Source organism: Mytilus galloprovincialis, chromosome 13 (genome assembly GCF_965363235.1).
Source record: "Mytilus galloprovincialis chromosome 13, xbMytGall1.hap1.1, whole genome shotgun sequence".
NCBI lineage: Eukaryota > Metazoa > Mollusca > Bivalvia > Mytilida > Mytilidae > Mytilus > Mytilus galloprovincialis.
The window spans coordinates 58275468-58291703 of NC_134850.1; the positions used below are offsets into that span (position 1 = coordinate 58275468).

At 32.5% G+C, this 16236-nt stretch overlaps 1 protein-coding gene across 3 annotated transcripts; it reads right to left on the reverse strand.

The window, feature by feature from the left end:
- Window positions 1-2499: 2499 nt before the first annotated feature.
- LOC143056316 (uncharacterized) lies at window positions 2500-15471 on the reverse strand. Of its 3 annotated transcripts, none has more exons than XM_076229402.1 (10): window positions 15379-15471; window positions 11705-11941; window positions 10861-10918; window positions 10587-10604; window positions 9650-9664; window positions 8250-8279; window positions 6271-6348; window positions 4261-4443; window positions 3314-3427; window positions 2500-2665 (listed from the first exon to the last, which is right to left on the reverse strand). In XM_076229402.1, exons 2-10 carry the CDS (start codon window positions 11927-11929, stop codon window positions 2595-2597), a joined length of 792 nt encoding a protein of 263 aa, XP_076085517.1. In that variant the 5' UTR covers window positions 11930-11941; window positions 15379-15471; the 3' UTR covers window positions 2500-2594. The 3 variants fall into 3 exon arrangements, with proteins under 3 accessions (XP_076085517.1, XP_076085516.1, XP_076085515.1); XM_076229401.1 differs by lacking the exon at window positions 15379-15471 and adding an exon at window positions 15296-15315 and having other exon boundaries at window positions 6289-6348; XM_076229400.1 differs by lacking the exon at window positions 15379-15471 and adding an exon at window positions 15296-15314.
- Window positions 15472-16236: the final 765 nt, after the last annotated feature.

The following is a 16236-nucleotide window of genomic DNA, read 5'->3' on the forward strand; positions in this document are numbered from 1 at the left end:
ATCCAAATATCCGACCTATTCGCATTTAGATTACAGACCAAGCGCTATTAAGTATGGACTTTGTAAAAAAGAACATGCTAAGTTCTTAAAAAACGTGTATCTGCTAAGAAAGAGTTGGTTTTTACTAAATCGTTTAAAGGTAATACCAAGTATAAACATACCTGTCAAAAAGATTGTTTTAGATCGCTACAAAGATATAAAGGAAAAGGGAAAAGAAACGCACAGGATTACCAGAGGTTAATATAATTGTTCATCCTTGTTTCTGTTGTATATGATACATCAAAGTCACATTACTTATGGCTGAAAATATCTTGAAAGGACTTTGCATACTTGAATGAAACATAATTATGGAACTTTAAATCTACAATACACAGAACCTGACAATAAAGAGTGCTGAGAGTTTTGCACATATATCATAATGGAATGTGTAGCGTGTATGCAGACAGAACTATTCCAAAAAAAGTTGACATTATCTTATCATTGATTTTTTTTTTAAAATGAACTACATGTGTCATGACTTATTCAAAAGGAAACCCTGTTATACAAGTAGGCCTTTATATATATTTTCAAGATGTCATAAAAGTTTACCAACAAACAGAAGGTTATAAACAACCATATGTTTCAAACATTGCTACAAAAACTGTTATTATCCGGCCAAATTCCCTTGTCATCGGAATTAAAACTAGATCATGGGTTTGACCACTGGTTCTTACCACTTACTCGTGTTGAGGCCATCTATAGCCGACAACGCAGTATGGGTTTATCTCGTTGTCAAATGCTTTATGGTGTCCTACAATTACTTACTACCACGTCCTTTAAACTCTTGTGGCGTTACTCTTTTAAGTCTTGTCTCATTGGCAACTGATCATATCTCCTCATTTTTATACAGAAATCCACATATCACAGACCAAAGATTCACGGAGGAGTATGGAATTGAGCATGAATAAAATAATTTTGATTCGCGTCACCAACGTTACCATGAAGGAAAATTCATCTTCTCGTGCTACTTACTAGGGGATTGGGTTATTATGCCTGATCCCTGGTTTTCCCCTTCAGCACGCTGAAGAAAAGAAGGGTCGTGCCAATTTTTCCGGGGATAAACTACTAGATCGATCCAGGTTTCCCCGCGGAAAAACTAGCACAAGGGAAACAGGGCTATAAGACACTGGCCTTTTTTTACCCGGACTTATCACGAATTCCCATGGGTAACAAACGCAAGTGTTTTTAATCCACAGGCATATGTCATTGACGTCATAATGAATGAACAGACGTTTAATAATAAGTTTGACATAAACTTTTCAAGTACCAGTAATCTTCCAGTTTGCTAGTGAAACAAAGAAAAATACTACTTTAAAAGATTACAAATATAACTTTAAAAAGATTATCTGATGTTCATCATATGCATTGGTTTCACACAACATGAAAGTCTTTTTGAACTTCGTTCGCTGCACACACTCAACAAAAAAATTACTCACAGTTGATATTTTACAATATCAATATGCAGACAACCTGATAATCAGTACTTATACATACTTGGGCATCAAACATTCGGCATTGATCATTCCTGATGAAAGTAAACACAGAAAATCGCTCGAGATGAATGCAATTTATGCAGTGTTGTTTTCTTTTTCATAGATATCACAACCTCCGTAGTCAGTACACCGGGACTTACTTATTTCACAACGAACCTTTTTTAAAATTTTCATTTAAAAATTTAGAAACTGATATTTTGCATTTATGAGCGTTCCTGAAAAAAGTTAAATTCAGAAATGCGCCTTTGGTTCATGAAATTAAAATTTTAATCAGCATATGTATGTAATGTATGTCGTTTATGAATGTGTGGTTTTGTATTTTAAAAGTATTTCAGTAAACATGTATAGAATATGGCTTTCAAGATTATGTCTTGTGACTGTGTTGGTAATGTTTTCTTTGTATTCATATGCTTTTTTTTTGTGCAGTTTTTTTTTATATATTGACGATACAAATTAGCACCACTTATTGACGCAAATTTTATGATATCTTGCAGCTACCCTGGTGAACATTAGGTCCATTTAGAACTGCAAGGTGAGTGTATACGCAACCGTGTAATAGGAACCATGTCACACAAATCCCATGCAGGTACAGGGTGTTTAAAGATATAGAACTTCAGAGTAAGTTTATGTCTAAAATATATACTAGTAACTCATTTTGAAAAAGGCAAGAGATACCTTGAGAACATGCAAACGCGCAAGTCGGTGAAAAACTATTAACGCCATGCCAAAAAGAAACCCTGTGTATGATAAGGACAAACCGGCCCCAAAACACTTCACAGAAAATGAAAGAATGACTAACACGAACCAAACCGAATATTGAAGGTGCTTTATACTGCTTTACAATATGATTTTCATACGAGCGAGAATGTTTGGCATTTTGTAAAAAGGAATCAAACAGACAAAATAATATTCATTGCAATATACTTTTATCATTTCTTGTGAAAATCTAAATTAAGAAATAGGAAACTATTTATATTATATTTATTTGGAACAATAATTTCTTCAATTGCTATCTGCCTACAATCCAACATACTATTTGTCGGAAAACATGCTTGGTCATCGTTACCCTTTTACTTGTAACCATCCCGTTGTGGTAGGTGATTTTGTTGTTGTCACTGCTTTAATATTATAACCTGTAAAAAAAATATGGAAAATATGATGGCAATAAATGGAAGAGGTTATTTCAATCTTATATAAAAATGAATATCAAAAAAAATTTATTATGAACTAAATTTGGAAGCGCATTGATCATTCAATTTCGTTTCGACAAGCTATTGCATTATTTGATATTATAAATTGTAAGGCTAGTTTGAATCGTACTATTTTTTAAATGACGAATTGGATTTTTGTTAATTCTTATTTCTTAAAGTGTTTGTGGGTATTGTCGTCTTTCTTAATCGTGGATTTGTCTGTCGTAGAATTTTTGAAATTTAATCGCTTCCTAATTTTTTGCACGTACATAAATGTATTTTAATCAAAATGAGAATAAAAAAGTAAAATCACAAAAATACTGAACTCCGAGGAAAATTCAAAACGGAAAGTCCCTAATCAAATGGCAAAATCAAAATGATAAAACACATTAAACGAATGAACAACAACTGTCATATTCCTGACTTGGTACAGGCATTTTCAAATGTAGAAAATGGTGAACTGAACCTGGTTTTATAGCATTCACGTAAAGAAAGCAAAACTTTGAAATGTCAGCCCAAACCAAATTATATTAAAAGAAAGTGGTTATTGTCCAATTTGAAAACTACAGGCGAAAATTATATTTAACAAACCACAAAGACCACAGGTTTCAGGGCAGTATTGTCTATATTTTGACAAGCAAGCTGATTGGTCATGACATTGTACAAATCTGTTGTCAACACAAGGCTTCCTGGTCGTTACTGGCACTATAATATAAAATATATGATTTTAATAATCTTTTTTTTTCTATATTCACAATACTTCTAACCTAGGAGCAGTTTAGAGCCTTTTGTAGAAGAAATCTTTCATTCTATCTAGTTATACCTTAGAACGTATCAGGACAATGTACATCATTTATTCAATTTCAAAATGGCGCTCTAAATGATTAAAAATTTAAGAGGATTACGAAATACCGTCTAAAAACGTTTCGGTAATTCTTTGATTTGGATCCTGAACTAAATTACTGTTCTTAGACATTTTATTTATGGTAAACTACTACAGATACAGATAGATAAAAATGTAAACTTAAGAAGAAAATTGATGGATGGATGATGGTTTAACGTTCATTGGCAATTTTTAAAAATTATGGCATTGCCAGGACGAGAACATGTCTGTGTAATAAGAAAACGAGCCCTAGGCCTACAGTTGTAGTATGTACTAGATATATGTAAAGGATGTTAAACCTGCAAGTTCTCAAGTTAACAAGAAGACATATCACCCTAATAATACAACCAGTCTTTGCTGTTTGCCGTTTGCTTTCATATGCCGCGTGCTAAGCGAGCATATATATCCAAGTCTTTGATTTTACTCGACCTGGAATCGAAACCCCAATCTCCAGTGCTCGACACTGAACAGTATAAACACATACAAAAACTATTGGTGAATTTTTCTTAAAAGTCAGACAGAAAGAATGAGTTCATGATATTATTTTGTAAATTCATTCATTAATATGAAATGATGCAAACATAAACTACAAGTAATTGTATACTAGTAAGTAAAATTAAATGATTGAACATGTAATGACATCACTCAAACGTACCACAATCTCCACAACTTAACGGACAGCTGTCTCTAAAAGGTGACTGGCATATGTCCTTGTCGTGACAGTTCACTAACGGTTCGTCGATACATGGTTTTGAGGTTGTTGGAGGCTGCTCTGGTGTGGTAGTAATAGCTAGTCCAGTTGTTGTTATCGTTGTTTTTAGTTTTACAGCTGTTGTATCTAGAATAAAACAAAACGATAAACACGTGAATAACTTAATTTTTAAAGAATAACAATTACTTCAATTCAAAATTGTTTTACCAAGAGGTGTTTTATGTAAATGAAGGGAATAAGAAGTAAAGTAACAAAAATACCGAATTGCAACGGAAATTAAAAACGGAGAGCCCTTTCTTAAAAGGACAAAGCTGTCATACTAATGACTACGTACAAACATTTCCTTAGGGGACGACCATTTGATATTCTGGGGGAGGAGGATTTTGAAAATAAATAACTCAGCTTTGATAATCCCCCCAAAAAATGGTTTGTTCTGTGGTAGTTTGAAAATAAATTACCTGACTTGCAATGTATGGAAAATAAATAACTCAGCAGGTCTAATCGAAAGTATGAGATGGCACCAGATTTTCATAAATTTTTCTTTTTTCCCCAAAAAAATCGGAAAACACTTCCCATTTTTTTTTTTAATAATAAACGTATAAATATTATTTAAATATACTTGAAATGTCTGAAAATTGGTTTCAGTTAAATTGAGGTATATTGTCTCAGGAAACATTACCTCACTTTTATCTTAAGAGGGCCGTAACTACATTGAGACAAACGCCTCATGTAGGAAATTTCAAAAGCAAACGCTTGTCTCCATCAAATTGTGTTCACGGTCGGTGCCTTGCAAGAAGCAAGTTCTGTTTTCCTTCAGATGAAGCCCTGATTTTTTGGGATTAATGTTTCTTATTTTTTTGTCTTTTGTTCATTGATTGCCCTTCTGTATTCTGTTAGTGTTGCATTCCTTTTGTAATCTAGTAATTTTGTTATGAACTTGATCATGAGTTTAAAAAAAGCAGCAGCCACAGACTTTAAAAACTATGTGAATTCCATTTTTGCTTTATCATTGCACATTGCTCTTTTGATGTTGTCCCTAGAAACTTAAGTCTTACACTGAATTTATACATTTTGCTTTGAGACCAAAATATTGTCAAAAAATTATTAAAACAAAACATGCATTTTAGATTAAGAAAGGGTCTTCGGAACACCCAGAAAGCATGTTTTGTTCTACAACTTCTTGGCCTTCAGTGGCTCCCAAACCCTTAAAAAAACTTTAATACTATATATGTATGCAATACATGTATATGCAGTTGGGAATATAAAAGATTCATTTCTTCAAAGCATGATGATTAATTCTGATTAAATGGTACTTAATGACTTGACTATACATGTATAATTTATAATAAACAAATCATTTTAAAATTGAATGTTTTCGAATATCATAAATATAGTTGTGAAAATGAATTATCAGTCCCTTGATTTGATGAAAATGAAAAATCTTGCTTCAATAGTGTAGAAAATGAATAATCTGTCCTCTTTGTTCACAAAAATAAATAACCGATAAAAAAAAATCCTCCTACCCCCCCCCCCCCCACCCCCCTTGCCAGAATATCAAATGGTCGTCCCGTTATGTAGAAAGAATTGGATTTAACCTGGTTTAATATCACTTGAATGACAGTCGAATTGAATTTCATAAAAAAATTGACAACAATGTGTGGAAATTTTTTTGAAAAAAGGGGTGCATATGTTAGAGAAAATCATTTCCCGCCAAATTTCAATTGATTATTTCTTAAGAAAAACAAGTACACGGACCTATCATATTTTTTTATTTTTTTTTAGTTCCGGTATGAATCTATATACAATCAATGTACAACAGTCTTTTTAAAAGCTTGTAATTTTGAAACAGTTGAACGCTATGAATGAATTTAACACATAGTGTTTATGCAATTTTTATTCCTACATATTGTAAAATCCGTATTCATCTAGAACGTTTATATACAATGTGCTAACCTTCCATAGTTAAGGTACCAGCTGTATGTCCTTTATGGTCTGGCTTCACAATGGACTCTATAATTTTGGCGCCTAATTCTGAATATCAAATGAAATCCTAATATTAAACGATATGACATACAAACTGCATGTAAATGTATCTTCCATGTTTTAGTATTACTAGAACACACCCGTGATATCGCGGGTCCGTGACTGAATTAAAGTATATGTAGTGCAGTGGTTGTCGATCGCCACGGTTGGGCCATGTCTGTCATATTTGTTTTTCGTGAATTTTTTGTTTAGCCGTTTGTTTTCTCAATTAAATTGTTTCATATTTTTCAATTCGCAGCTTTTTCTTTTGTAGTCGGTCGACATAAGGTATGGGGTTATCTCATTGTTGAAGGATATAGTTCCCTATAATTGCTTACATCCACTATATTTGAACTTTGGTGGATGAATGTCTCAAAGGCAATCATACCACATCTCCTTATTTTTAGTATTCGTATTGTTATCTTAGAAAGTCTTACTGATTAAAATACTACAATAGGTAACAATTTGACAATTTAGGAGTGTCAACCCTGTGATTATGACCCGGGTATATAGCATATTAATCCTGAATACACCATTTGTTGGTGCGCCTGTCAGATGCGGAACGTACAGATAAGGTAATAGATAACAGGTGAATATACTATTGGTATCGGTATCGGATTCGACCCGGAACTTCTTAATTATTGGCAATATTAATTACGTGGAAAACAAAAGGGCCTGGAGTGGTGTAATTTTTAATCTACACCTTTGTTCTATATTAGTTATATATAAAGTTGAATTCTTTGATTCGTCGTTTTAACGTGATGAAGGCTGACAAATTTGGACCTCGTAATTTTAGTATTATAGATGTTTGTTGAACTGCCTACCAATCCGGAGCACCCTTTTACGACAAAATAGATTTATTATAATTCATTTATAGCTTTCATGATCTAAAAGGTCATGTGAGCATTTGCTAGTACTTGTCGTAAATTTTTATCAAATATCTTCTCCTTTGAAACATCTGGACCAAATGTTACCAATCATTACTTTAACATGTAGGTTTCTAACGGTATTTGGTTAAAAATTTATTTCCAGGGGTTTGATCCACCAAAAAAACATGGCGACTGTTGCTTAAAATAGAACATATATATGTGTAAAATGTTGGTTTTGACTTGTATCTCATAGTTAGTGCAAATCTTGCAGTGGTTAGTAAGTTATGTTTATATCAACTGCAAAGTTTCAAGAAAAAAACACTTTGTAGTTATTGCTACTAAAATGTCAAGTTTTGTGTAGATTCCATTTTTACTGAACTCGTATACATTTTTATTTAGGGGATAGCTGATGAACTGACTCCGGGTGCGAAATTTTCTTGCTGTATATATAATGAGAAGACATTGGTTGCCTTCGGTGGTTTTCTGCTCTTTGGTCGGGTTTTTGTCTCTTTGACACATTCACCATTTCAATTCTCAATTTAACTTTCACTGGTGGTTATATATTTCTTTAAACTGTTCTGGGTAGAAATTGCAATAAAGTGAAAATTAGAATGTTGTGAGGACAAACAGATGTGTCTTTCTAAGTTTTAATCTTATACAACAGTTATAAGTTAGGGTCAAGGTTGGCGTCTGCAAAAAACGTGTAAACTCGCTGAAATTGTTTGCACCTATTTTAAGTCGGGAATTTGTTATTCAGTGATTGTCGTTTGTTGTTGCGGTTCATAGGTGTTTCTCGTTTCTCGTTTTTTATGCACAATACTAGACCGTTGGTTTTCCTGTTTGAATGATATTTTAAAATCATTTATGGGGCCCTTTATAGCTTGCTATTCGGTGTGAGCCAACGCTCCGTGTTTAAGGCCATAGTTTGACCTATAATGGTTTACTTTTTATCAATTATAACTTAAAAAAAGAGTTGTCTCTTTGACACTCATAAAACATTTTTTTCTAGTTTAAAAGAAATATTTAGCATAGTTAACTTACGTATTCCAAGTAAAGACGGGATTAGAATCACTGTAAACATATTGCTTATTTATTTTTCAACTATAAAATCTTAATGCACCAATTCAATGCCAGTTAATTTTGTTTCAAGATACAGTTATTATTGCCTTATGTCTTTTTGGTTGGTGAAATCGTAACTAATATAATTATATTTGTTAGTACAAAGTACAAATAATGTGTATAACATTTGACTTGATGTACTAAAGATTTTTTTTTCAAATAGAATATTTTAAAGAAGAGAAGCAGGATTAATTTTTTTTTTCTGCATGTTAATTTTATCATTGCTATATTCATCATTCAGTCATTTATTATGGGTTTTGTAAAATAAATTAAGTATAGAAAGATTTCAATAACAAATATAGTTATAGACTGACACATTGAGATTTTGAAATTCTTCATGAAAATGAAATAGTAAAGGCATTACGCGCGATGTTCGTACATGTAAGCGTAACACAACGTCGCGAAATATTCGCAACGTTCAAACCAAAAATTCGACTGAAACGTTGTTTTTAAGCAAGTGCTACATTATTGTAAGACTCCGCAAAATCGACGGTGCTTTTTAACTTCTTATCGAAAATTGATGTATTTTAGTTTTTTGAAAAATTAAGAAAAATAACATTTAAAAAAAGCATAAAATTCTACCATAATAAGATCACTGATAAGCAAACAATAAACGTTTTTACGTCAAAAAATGGCGGTGCGACAATGTTGTAAGCCTTTGAAAAATCGCTCATGAATAAATTACCATCATTTTTCAGGATATTTGTCTTAAAATTCATAAAATTAAGCAAATTAACATTGATATTGTAAATACAAATACTAAACTTTTTCCATTTTAGATAAATGGTTTTTGATTCTCAAATCTGGAATCCCAACTTTTTTCTCCGTGGGACAGATTTGCACTTGTAGTATGGAACGCTTTTTTTCTATGACGTCATCATAACGTCACAAAAAATGCATAAAAGACTAAATTTTAAGGAACCATTTTGTTAAATAATGGAAAAAAACGTTTTTCAAAATACTAAATAGTTTAGACGAAAATCATAGTTTAGTGGTTACAATAAATAAGATATGTTACACGGGACAACCTAAAAATAGTCGTTTTTTAAAAATGAAGTTTGTCGCATGCAGCATTAAACATAGTTTCAACAATTATATTTTTCGTTTTTATTTTTAAAAAACATTATTTTTTAAAATACGTACAATGGCAATGAATATGATATCACAAATTTATATATTTTGGACTTGCATCTTGCCAACTACACCGATTTACCAATGAGGTACGAACATCGCGCGTATAACGTCAAAACATGAACACAATTACAGTTACATGTGTTGTAGTTTGAATATCATTAATTCATTATTCAAGTAATCATACTTACAACCAAACGTCCTTTCTGTGGGTATAAAAAAAATAATAATAATATCATCGTTTATAAAAATTGAATTCTAAAATGATTTTTAATTCTCAGGAGCATTCAAATAAACCATCAGTATTTTAATGTCGAATTATTCGAAACACAAATATTTGTCTACTACACCCCACCCCTTCCTAACAGCATATTTGGCGTGACATATTGGTTTCAAAGTTTGTGAGCTTCGTATTCGATTTGGCCTTCGAACCGTTTTGATTCGAGTGCCACTGTTTATTCTTTTAGAGCCGAACATTTTATAATTTTTCAATGTTATGCACTGACCGCTGCTCGCTATAAGTGATGACTGTCGATACGATTTTAAAATCGTCTAGTTTATGGAAAGTTATTTGCCCCTACTTGATAGCATTCCAGTTATACGTTTCGGCTGATAATCTACAAGTATATTCATTTTGCACAAATTAGTAGTGCATTAGGCGTAAGGTTTTGTATTAATCGCATCAAAGTTGATCAACAGGATCAATTTTAAATCTCATTAGGTCATACAATAAAACAACCACTGAATGAAATAAAATAAGCATCATAGAATAAAATCTTAAAGCGCTTAATTTTTTTTCATGAAATTTCGAAAAATCCACCAATGTATTAATTAGATCCAAACACTAAAAGATAGAATTGTCCCCCGTTTCCCCAGGCCTTGTACTGTATCTAGAACAGCTTTTAAATTTTTTAATTACCTTCAACTTAATTTTGTTCTTTATTTGGCCTACCATTGAATATGATTCGAGGGTCACTGGGAATTAAAAAGTAAACTAAACGCTCATTTGATTGATAATTTTACAGTGCATTTCTTTTATACAAAATATGACCTATATAAAGGCTTGGCATTTAAACATTATGGCATTGACCTAGTACGATTATGTTTACGTGGTAAAGATATACTTACCAGATCTCAACAAATTATCTAAAATAAAATATTTTAAAATGTATCATTAGGAATGTTAACGACTGCATGTACAACAAAATAAAGCCATGTTTGCAAAACAATGATGCAGGAAATTCAATTTAATATATGTTTTGTGTTCTTGACCTTATTGGGACAGTAAGACAACAGAATGTGGATACTTGTTACTAAATTTAAACTTCATCTTTTTTTTTATTCGATTTGGGATTCGTAATTTAATTTCCAAGTTCTTTAAAAACTTTAGTTTTATACGTACCGCAGCAGTTTTTGGAACAATCTCCATTTCGTAGTCGTACGTATTTCGTACTTTCTCCCTAAAAGTAATAAAAAAATGGAAGTCACCAACACCCAAACTAATTTTCAATCCTCTCACAAAAAAAATCCAATCAAAACGGTAAACAGTAGAACAACAAACTTTATCCTATTATTAATATTAATTGTCTCGGTTTGAAATGATAAAATTACGATTTAAAAAATAAATGGTAACGTTAATCCAACACTATTTTCTGACCTCTATGTATAAAAATATAAATTTATCAAAATTATATAGAATAAAGTAATATATAATACTAAGTATGTAAATGATTTTTTTTTAAATATTTTTTCCAGGGCACAACAGATCTGAAATAATGTTCCAAAACAGTATTATGGTTCCTTAAATTATTCACGAACTCTTCTTTATACTGAAGTTGGTATGTACTTCATTTGCCAGACAATATGAAATTCAACCTGAGTTGACGTGTAAATTACATCTGTGCAAATAGTGGTATTTCGCATTATGAGATAGTAAAACGTCTTGTACCATAGGTATAATGGCTACTTTAATACATTATATATGGCAAATTGATAAAAACAAAAAAAGCAATTCGGTAGCTACCTTTTGGTTTTTAAGGGGGTGGGGCTCGGACGTTTGAAAACAAAGCATGACAGGAGTTTTGAGTAAAAAAGCGTGTGGAAAATTTACGTATCAATAAAAAGCAGGAGCGAAGGAGATTACAACTACATACATTGTAAGAATAAATGTAGGACATCATTTTTCATCCTAGACCCCCCCCCCCTTTCTGCCAATAAATGAAATGGTAGCAGCGTAACAAAAATACCTCTCCTTTACTTTCGATGATCTCAATCCACTTATCACCATTTATTACGTGTGCTGTCCCGGTGACTTGTACGGGATCTTTTAACGCTGTACATGCATGCTTGCCTTTTTGTATGTCGATATTTTCCACACATTCTAGTCTACTATGAGGGATGAAGTAGCAGTCCTGTGTAATGCTTGAAGCTATGTGTATGAGTATCGCCAATATAGTCGCACTATACAACATGGTTCCGCCAGTCTATATAGCGAGAGAGAAAAATACAGTAAAATAAATGAATTTGTTCGTTGGCCAAAGAACTACTCGGCCCTTTATCGGTCGCTATAAATTAAAAACAACTCTGACTCTTATTGAGGTTTCATTTCTTGTGATGAGCATAACGAGAGGTTGTAACTTGCAAAACTTTTCTGTCCCTTGTCTTCGTTTGTTCTGTACCTCTTTATGTCTACACGTTTTACAGAACAGCCGGTTTGTATCTATAATTGTTGAATTTTTCCTAATCATGATTAATATGTTAGGAATATTGTCGTCTGATATTGGTCAAAAACACCAAATTATTGAAACAGATTTCTCTTTTTTTTCCTTTTTTTTTTAAACTTCAAATATATGCATGTATACTTATGTTTTTAAAACTTATGCATGTAGGATATATAGTGTCCTACTCAACATGGTATTGACATGATAGATGACGGTCTGGGAGGTCCTTTATTTCTGTATTCTTTTTTTGCCATTTTTTCTAATCTTTACATATAATTTTTACCTTTTATTCTCTATTCTTTATATCTTACATCTCATTATGCTTTATTCGTTATTTCTTGGTCCATTTTTCTCTATTCCTTTTTGTGTATAAATACACTTAGAGGGCGCTAGCCAGGATAGGTTTGTGTATAAATACACTTAGAGGGCGCTAGCCAGGATAGGTGTATAAATACACTTAGAGGGCGCTAGCCAGGATAGGTGTATAAATACACTTAGAGGGCGCTAGCCAGGATAGGTGTATAAATACACTTAGAGGGCGCTAGCCAGGATAGGTGTATAAATACACTTAGAGGGCGCTAGCCAGGATAGGTTGTATAAATACACTTAGAGGGCGCTAGCCAGGATAGGTGTATAAATACACTTAGAGGGCGCTAGCCAGGATAGGTGTATAAATACACTTAGAGGGCGCTAGCCAGGATAGGTTGTATAAATACACTTAGAGGGCGCTAGCCAGGATAGGTTGTATAAATACACTTAGAGGGCGCTAGCCAGGATAGGTTGTATAAATACACTTAGAGGGCGCTAGCCAGGATAGGTTGTATAAATACACTTAGAGGGCGCTAGCCAGGATAGGTTTACTTTTTGTGTATAAATACACTTAGAGGGCGCTAGCCAGGATAGGTTTACTTTTTGTGTATAAATACACTTAGAGGGCGCTAGCCAGGATAGGTTTACTTTTTGTGTATAAATACACTTAGAGGGCGCTAGCCAGGATAGGTTTACTTTTTGTGTATAAATACACTTAGAGGGCGCTAGCCAGGATAGGTTTAACTTTTTGTGTATAAATACACTTAGAGGGCGCTAGCCAGGATAGGTTTAACTTTTTGTGTATAAATACACTTAGAGGGCGCTAGCCAGGATAGGTTTAACTTATTTAAGTAGATTGATAGTTTTCAAATATTTTGAAAGGGATTCTTTCAGAGATTTGACCATATGTTATTGAAAAGCATAATAAGTGCATTGCTTTCAATTTTAAAGGGGCACTAGCTGCCAAATTCATGTTCACCGATTTGACCCAAATTCTCATATTTTATTTATAAAAATGTAAAACATTTTCCCAAACTATCAAAAAAATAAAATAAACAATTTACAGGACATGGTCTAAATAAGATGTAGCTTAGTTTCGTGTGAAATTTAGCCAAGACGCCATCTAACTTATTATGACCGTATAAGCGATGTCAACATAAACACCTATATAAATAGATTATTAATAAGCAACTCGTGCAATTGGATTTTTATAGGTCTGTTTAAATTTGTATTATAGATTGCAAAATGTATTTTTATCGTCGTTTTTACTTTTATATATATAAGAATGATACTTTGTCGTCAATCAAAGGAGTATGTCCGGGAAGGACCGATTTTGGCCTCAAATTTCAGGTTCATCTGACGAAAGATTTTGACCACTTTTTAAACACTTAAGTTTCTATTTCATTTGAATCAATTAGTTTATGTGAAAGATTTTAACTGATTTAGTCATTAAAAACGATCCGAATCAAGCTTAAATATGAAAAGTCTACCAAATATGCCGAAAAATGTCACTTTTCAGATGGTTTTTGTCAAAAATGAAAGTGGCCGCATCCGTGTTCATCCTCAACCTTTATATATGTTATGTATTATCATAAAATAAAACTTACATTTCAATATTAAGGATGAACACGAATGCGGCCACTTTCGTTTTACAAGAAAACCGTCTAAAATTTAACTAAAATGCTAGAATTGTGAAGATTTCAGTAATTTAGCATGACTTAATGGTGCTAGTACCCGATATATGTGCACTGTATTGTCAAAAACAGCCCATATTTATGTAGCAGAAGCATTCTACTGTCCAATAAATAACTAAACGTTTACATTTTAACAATTTTGTAAAACTGCTATATTTTGGGGTCAAAAAGGGGTCTTACCGGACCTACTCCTTTTTTACCTTTGTTTCACTTTCAATGTTGACATTCTTTTCCTTTAAATAACCGTACACGGACAATGCATGCGTTATTCTATCTCTTTCTACGGGGTTAAATTGGAGTTCACGTGAATATTGATTTTATGAGGTCGAAGTTTTACTAATTTGACAAAATTGAACAATTTTAGCTGATAAAAGCAAGTTATTATTTCACTTTCATTAATGATTGAAAAATTTGAAAATGATTTTTTATATATCTCGTAGCTAGTGCCCCTTTAAAGATACAATGTATGTTGATGTAAATTTTTTAACAAATGAATACTGCAAAATCTTGTTAATGATTTGGATGTGTCCAGAGCGCCTTTCTGAACTTGTTTTTATCTGGATCGCTTAAAAATAAAAAAAATAAATAAAATCAAAGTACAAGAACACTTCTTTTATAATATAAATAGAATGTTAAATAAGTGATTAGTTAGGAGTGGTAGAGACTCTGTTGGTTTCATACGTTTTTAAGGTGTAACGGTTTTTAAAGTCTTGCCACGTAGATTAAAATTCTAGCGGTGCACCTTAAATCAGCGAGAAATTTACATTCACACCGCTGGAACTAATATATTTCGCACATTTCCCTTTTGATTTCAGCTGTAAAATGTTGATCATAACCCCTTATATGTAGGAGACCAACAAGGTCCCGTGCGAAAGGTCAGAAATTATCTACTTACTATGAAGCGTTAAAGAATAGAACGGCAACATAATTCTACCAATTCACGACACTAGCTATCTCATTAAAAACAAATGTTGAGGATCATAATTGCCCTCAGTCATTCTTTTATGTTTATTGTATGGAACCTTATTTTATCAATTTGATTACAGCCACCCAAAATATAATCACAAGTATAGTAACCCCAAAACAGATACAAAAATGGATTTTCAAAACTTACTTGATTTACAGTAAATACATTACAATCTCGAAAAAAAAACATGAAATGCTAGTTGTACGAATTGTTTGTATGTAAATTCTTACCGCTTTGATTTATGTCCTAATTTCAAATATGGAATCTAAGACGAATTTGATTTTTATCTTTTGACCTTTTCAACATATCATTGATAATGAGACCTTCAATATTTAGTGTAAAATAGCATGCACACACATATATACATAATATATGGTTTACGAGACGGTGTGGTTGGTTTGTTTGCTGTTTTGTTGTTTTGTGTTTTATGAAGGTTTTCCCGTCCGATGTCTAAATCAAAGCATTTAGCTGGTTTTTTTTCAGTCTAAGCTAGCTGTTCGGTGTGAGCCAAGGCTCTGTGATGAAGACAGTACTTTGACCTATAAAGGTTCATTTTTTCCATCCAAGTAACAATTTGTATAAATGAACCTTTATAGGTCAAAGTACTGTCTTCAACACAGAGCCTTGGCTCACACCGAACAGCTAGCTTAGACTGAAAAAAACCAGCTAAATCATATTGGCACTCATACCACATCTTCATCATCAACTTACTCATTGTCATTACAACTTTTAGATACTTTAACACTTGAAGAAACAATTTTCTTTTTAAACAATGTCATTCTTATAGTTTGTATAGTATAGTGACAAAGTTTAATGTATCATCTACCGCACGTTTTTTGTTGTTTTGTTTGACATGGTTAAATTAAAATCGAGAGGTCTTGTGGATAAGATTCTGCATACGGAAAAGCGAATAAGTCAATAAAAAAACGAAAGTCCCTGTATACACGTGTTTTATAGTAGAATTGAGCTTTTAAAATTAAATACAATGGGTACATATTGTTTACTGCTACTATACTTTAAACTCTGGTGGGTAATTGTCGTATTGACCATTATACCACATCTCCTCGTTTTTTTATCCTCATTTTATT

Excerpts from the sequence above, each read along its gene's own strand:
- LOC143056316 (XM_076229402.1), bottom strand. The coding sequence starts at position 11,929 with ATGTTGTATAGTGCGACTATATTGGCGATACTCATACACATAGCTTCA. Across the intron at positions 4,444-6,270 it reads TGGTACCTTAACTATGGAAG|ATACAACAGCTGTAAAACTA; the intron begins GTTAGCACATTG and ends GTTTTATTCTAG. Across the intron at positions 2,666-3,313 it reads TGAAACCTGTGGTCTTTGTG|GTTATAATATTAAAGCAGTG; the intron begins GTTTGTTAAATA and ends TTTTTTTTACAG.